The sequence below is a fragment of the Phalacrocorax carbo genome, chromosome 6, assembly GCF_963921805.1.
Source record: "Phalacrocorax carbo chromosome 6, bPhaCar2.1, whole genome shotgun sequence".
Lineage (NCBI taxonomy): Eukaryota > Metazoa > Chordata > Aves > Suliformes > Phalacrocoracidae > Phalacrocorax > Phalacrocorax carbo.
This window is the reverse complement of record NC_087518.1, coordinates 40,490,697-40,496,836: the sequence shown is the minus strand read 5'-3', so window position 1 is coordinate 40,496,836 and position 6,140 is coordinate 40,490,697. Positions and strand designations below refer to the sequence as shown.

General features: G+C 39.1%; 1 protein-coding gene across 2 annotated transcripts in view; it reads right to left on the bottom strand.

The window, feature by feature from the left end:
- Nucleotides 1-556: 556 nt before the first annotated feature.
- The window catches only part of ANKRD13C (ankyrin repeat domain 13C), a 28,806-nt gene continuing 23,222 nt past the window's right edge, over nt 557-6,140 (bottom strand). The window contains exons 13-14 of one of the 2 annotated variants that reach the window (XM_064454832.1): nt 5,069-5,218; nt 557-2,995 (exon numbers count right to left, since the gene is read on the bottom strand). In XM_064454832.1, the coding sequence (XP_064310902.1) occupies nt 5,088-5,218 (131 nt within the window). In that variant the 3' untranslated portion in view covers nt 557-2,995; nt 5,069-5,087. Of the gene's footprint in view, nt 5,219-6,140 lie in introns of both variants that reach the window. The other variant, XM_064454831.1, reaches the window with a different exon arrangement.

The following is a 6,140-nucleotide window of genomic DNA, read 5'->3' as shown; positions in this document are numbered from 1 at the left end:
CTGCAAGCTCAACTTTTGATGTTTGCAGGACAGAAAAGCAATTTTAAATTAAAAACCCACATCCACAAGGCAAAATGAAACTTCAGAAGTTCCACGTTTTGCTCTCTCAGTCATCCACAGTTCTTCTGAGAGACCACTGTTATGACCAGTTGTCACGTCTTGTTATTTAAATAAGTACGTGCCTGGATTTAGGAGATAAAACTTCTGTAATTACTGAACACGGCTCAGCAAACTTAAAAGGTCTCCTTCAACGTCTGACGCCTTAGCTCTAGGTAAATGCCAGAAGCTACTGACCACATCCTTCCTCCACCACTGCTATTTTCCTGTGTACTAGACAGCCCAGTAAAATCTGGAGCTTTACAGAGGGTAAAGTCTTTAATGAAAATGCAGGATTTTATTTAAAAAACGACCAATGAAATGCCCTTGCAGAATGGAGCGGTGTGAGCTTGTCCCCTCAGATTGCATCCCTGCTCAGCGATGCATGTCTACAGTGTGTATATATCCCAAAAAGTATTATGACAGGAGAGTTAAAACTTGATTTTCATGTGTTGAACAGTTTCAGAATCAAACAGCATATTTTGGTCTTTATTCTAACAAATGATACAACCAAAAGTTACTATTAGTGAAGGTAAGTTAAAAACATGGACCAAACAACTAGTAAAATGCAAAAAAAGTGACATTGTTTCCATGATAATTACAAATTGTAAGGAAAATAAATGTGAAACTGCAGCATTACAGGAAATTTGTTAATACAGATTAAATAATGCCGTTACCCTTGCATGAATTACAAATCAAGAACAAATACGTTTTTAAAAACCAGACAGTTGCTTTGAATATCAACTTAACAAGGTGGGTTTCCAGCAAAAATACATCCAGAGTTTTTTGTAACAAATTGTTTCAATAGATAAATCAAGAATTGCAGTAAAGTGAGTACAGTGACTGGAACAGCAGCTCCTTGAAAGGAAAAAGAAAACTCATTCCCTTTGCCACAAATTAAAGCAGTATTTTGGAAGACCAGTAAAAGTTTGGTTAAGAAACAACACTAGGAATTCTTTAGCAAGAATTTATTTCAGTTTACCAAAATTAATGGCTGTCTTTTAATACCCATTCATAAAAAAAACCTCACAGCCATTGGAGGGGGGCGGAAATACGGTAAGATCAGAGAGAAACAATGCCCCAAACACTGAACTGAGGTGAACACAGCCCTGGTACAGAGACTCCCTCTTCCACACGCGCCACTCCTGCACCATTGTCAGCTCCACCTTAAAGAACACCACGGTGTCAATGTGCATCTTAATATGGTGATTATTAATAGATAATAATCCCAACCTGTGCAAGCTCCCTTTTCATCCCGCTTATGGTAACTACAGATGATACCATCCACCTCAGCCAGTGTGTCCAAAGGGGTTTTTAGTTACCCAGACATTCTTACATTCCAGGGTATCGTGTTGCAATGGAAGTCCCTACACGTGCACATGTTAAGTTAACAAGCTAAAGCCGACACGCTTCCCGTTGCGCAGCAGTGATGAGACAACCTCTGTAAAACAGCTGTGAATATGTAATCATTCTACAGGGGAATCCTTCCCTTAACACCCAACACGGTCTTAAGGAAAAGGGGAAAAACAGAAATTGAAGTGCTACTAAACAATCCTGCTAGAAAAAATAAATTTCTAAAAGATATCTGAACAGGAGATTGCAAGCGGTAAAGGACACCGGCGCCCACAGCACAGCTGCAGACTAAGGCTCCCTCTATACTAGAAACACTTCACCCATCCACAGCGCGGGCGAAGCTTCTGTGCAGACGCACTCATACCGACAAATATGCACTTTGTGTCAGCACAACACAAAAACCCTTGCAAGCAAAACAAATTACAGTGGATAAAACATTTATATCAGTGTGGACACAGTCACCACTACAGAACTGCACCAGCACAGCTACGCTGCCAGGATCACATCTCTTCACGCCTGTGGATTGCTACAGTTAGGCCACGACGCGAGTCCCTACGGTAGGCTCAGCCTAACATCCCTCTCACTCATGGGGGTTCCTGCAGCTTGCGACGTATCCATCAGTAACCCATGTCCCAAGTGTCCCTATGTTTTAAGTTTCAAAACTCATCAGTAGGAATGTTTCAGACGGAAAACACATCACCAAAATTTGGAAGGAAATGTACCGAGAAACAGTTCACTGAGTCTTACTCCATGAGGCTGTCACAGGAAGCTGAAAACACTCACTGACTGGAAAGGACAATCTGGTTGGAGTCAGATAATTCAGCTCCATAGAAGGAAGAAAAGAAGTAGCAGGGTATGTTCACCATAATAATGTAAAAAGACTATAGTCAACCAAATCTGTGTCCACTCTTCTCTGCTGACACTCCAAATTAGAGCAAGCCTTAATATAGCAACCCACTATAAAAAGTTTCTGCAAATCTTAAAATGTATCAAAGTTAGTAGTTGTGTAATCATGAAGGTTAAAAAAACCCCACAAAATCTGCAGCCAGAGTCCATGGAAATCACAGAAAACATTTCCACAAACTGCAGCGGGCTTTGAGTCAGACACCTCATTTGCCACCAGAAGACATGGCTGTTCTATAGGCAGATGGAGATACACAGAACCCTGTTTTCATGTGAGGCTACACAAAAAGCTTTGTTCTTTGTTGGTTTTTTTGGAAGTCTAGAATCCAGTCCATTGCAGTCACTATATTGCCTGAATCACACAGCTCCGGGTATGTATGCTCCTTCCTATGTCAGCAAGCTCCGTGGTGGTAATTTAGGATAATCAAAAATGCAAAGTAATATGAAACACGTGGTTCTTTCCCTGTAATACTGAGAAAAAGGATTTCTAACATTCACCTTATGGAGAAACGTTCTTCTGTTTGCTGAAACTTCCAAGCACCTTGGTACTCCTGTACAGCACCTGCACTCGCTTCAGTTTGACACCCGGCACAAGACCTGATCCAGCAGCACTACATGAAACATTCTACCCTGCAACGGGCATCTGTAAAAGAGGGCAACAGGAGAAATCTGTATTTCGCCCCACTGACAGGATAATTCAGTCTCTACATACATTCAGCCCTGGTCTCTCACGGTAAGGATCTCAGCTGTTTCTAAGGAGGAGCATGAGGTGGGTGTCAATTTATACCATAGACGTAAAACACTCTAGGAATTCATAATGACTTGGAAGAGCAAGTTCTATCATTCCTACTGAATGTTCAACATCTGCTACTGCTACAGTACTTCAAAAGTCATTACAATTCTGTATTTCCCTTTGCTTTTTTCCCGCTATAGTTTTATTTTAGATTTTATTTTGAATTAATAACTCCAGTGTATCGATCACAGTCTGCAAAGTAAACAGTACTCACCTGTCAAACTTGCAGGTTTATAGTAATGCTGGAAGGGGATCAGCCTCAGCTTCCTGTTTTGAGTTTATCTGTACTTTGCTGACAGTGATTCACTAGGACTCCACTTACAGAGTGGATACTGTACTTCTCTAGAGCAGCCTCTTTGGATTTTATACAGACAGATTCCAGGAGTTTTGAAAGAATGTCTGCTTCAGACATGTATTTCCACGTTCTGTCAATGTGCCTGACAAGTCAGCTTTTATTGCCTTGTGATAAGCCATCTCCATTTATCACCTGCATGGTTAGTTAGGTTGGTTACCTCTACTAAGCATTGATGGTACTCTTTATTATAAAGTTTGATGCTTAACTCTATGGGTTTCCAGAAAAAGTTTTAACTACAGTGCACAAAGAATATAATTTTGAAAATATTTACATTTTTTACAATTACACCACAGCACTTTAATCTAAATTTCTTAATACAAACAAATAGCACCATTAGCCTTTTGCACAAGTTCTTTCTAACAAACCAAAAGCTGGATTATTGTCAAATTAGGAGACTGGAACCACTTGGAATGAGAATAAGCTCAAAAAGCCAGAGTACTGAACCGCCTACCTATTCAGAATATTAGGAGGAAGGAAATTAATCTGGAAACATCCTAAGCAGCTGCAAATAAAATCTTCCAGTGTGAGCCTTATTCAGTGTGCACTACAATTAAACTAACTTCAAGAGAGACTTTTTTCTTATATGAAGATTTAATGCTTGAGCTTATTGTTCTAGTAACCCTTTATATGCATCCCATGTTTATGAGTGGCTGCTGAACAGAAATACAAGATAACCTAGTTGATGCTCAACCATTATTGAGCAAGTCTCCTATGTGAATGTGAAAAAAAGAAGAAAAAAGCGACAATTTCTAGCTAATGAACTCCCAAGCATGCTAATCGACGCAGCATCATGGCCACAGCAGGGACTCCCAAGCCAGTATGGTGAGAGAAGTTAAGTGCAGAGCCAATGAAAAGAAGATTAACAAACAGCTCAGTGAAGAAATTAATGGTTCCGAGAGACACAGATAGCACCACGATGGATTGCACTAAGGTGCTAGAGGAGGTACCTTATTCCCTGCAGAGCAAATGCTATTTCTGAAGTGTATTGCAGTATGAAAATGCAATTGTTTAATGGTTACCATTTGGTTCATTCATGTACAGAAAATGCATTCCTTCTAATATACGTTCAACTAACATTCAAATTACTGAACTATACATAATGATACATAGTTTACAATTCATGAAAACAAAGCTTGAAAGAATAGAACATGGCCATCTTAAGTATGGTGGGATGTTTTATAGGGCTAATATCCAGCTAAGACATTTCAACTTTTATGCTAATGGTCCAAGAGTGCTTTTTGTATCACCAAGAAATGTAAAAAATTTAAAAACGAATGATAGTCCTCACAGCTGTTAAGTATTCTCAGGGTCACCGAGGTGTCAGACTACCACGCTTGCAGTACTGGATGTATAAAAGTGTGAACGAACACAGCAGGAGACTTGCTGTAAATCACAAACTAGATTAGATGCCCATTACAGTGAGTATCAGTACATCACTCATTTGATGCATGTTCCCTTTTCTTCTGTGTTAAGTTTATCCCTTCCTTTATGACCCACTTTTCTATCTATATCTGTGGGCTATTTGCATCCATTTGCTTTCACTGTGGTACGCTGGTATTGTTATTCACCATTAACCTTCCAGTTTAGTTAGAGATCAGGAAAACGGCTGGGGTCCTCCTTGTAGTCATCAGGAATAGTGAAGATGGATTCATCAAATTCATCATAACGGAACTCCTGAAAAGTCACAGTGGCTGTGATGGTGGGAAATACAGGAATATCTAGAAAGGAAGCAAAACAATATAATGAAGTGCAAAGAAATACAGGCTTAACAATAATTACCATCTGTTACTTAAAGATTTGTAACTTCAGACTTGCTAAAGACGTAGAAGCTTGTTTAGTATTCTATACAATGGCAATTCAAAGCTCTTAAAAAAGGAGGTGGTTTAAAGAAAGTTATTTCAGGATATACCCAGACACCCTTGAGCACAGAAACAATACCCATCTCAATACACCATTCAAAAAACGTTAATAATATCAGTTCAGTGGTTTTCCTTTCTTGAGGCAGACTGATGACATGGAAGCCAAGGTGCTATGAACATACAGATTAATCTGTTCTAATAGAGGACACTGGCCTGAAGGTGATACAAGATGAAACAACCTTGCCTCACGTAGGCTTCAGTTGAGCAAATCTACATGAAAAGATGAACCTTGTAAATGTTTGCTTTAAAATATAACCCTTTTCCAATGCGAATTGAGGTTGAACACTTAAGAGTTATCCTCAGTAAAATTGGCTTGCCCGTGAACTAAGTTACTGAGCTAAGCAAAAATCCAATCCTCAATAAACAGAGCTGTGCAAACATGACAGGAGGTAGAATATAGTCTGCTCAGAATTGCCTCACTTAAACAGCTTACTGGTATGCAAGAAATCCTGTAACGCTTAGAAAAGGTACTATTACTTTTTGGCAGTTCATGCTGTGATAATCTATGTCATGAATAAATTGCTTTATAGAAATATAATAGCTTTGTAACTATTTGTAGGTGAAAAATATATCACCAGTAATCCTTGAGGAAAAAGAAATACAAAAATGCTACAAAATACTTAACTCATTCTTTTCCTGACTAGGATTATGTTCACCTTTCAGCTGCAGATTTCATACCTAATGTTACTTCCACTAACTTAACTACGTCCTCCTGAAATCT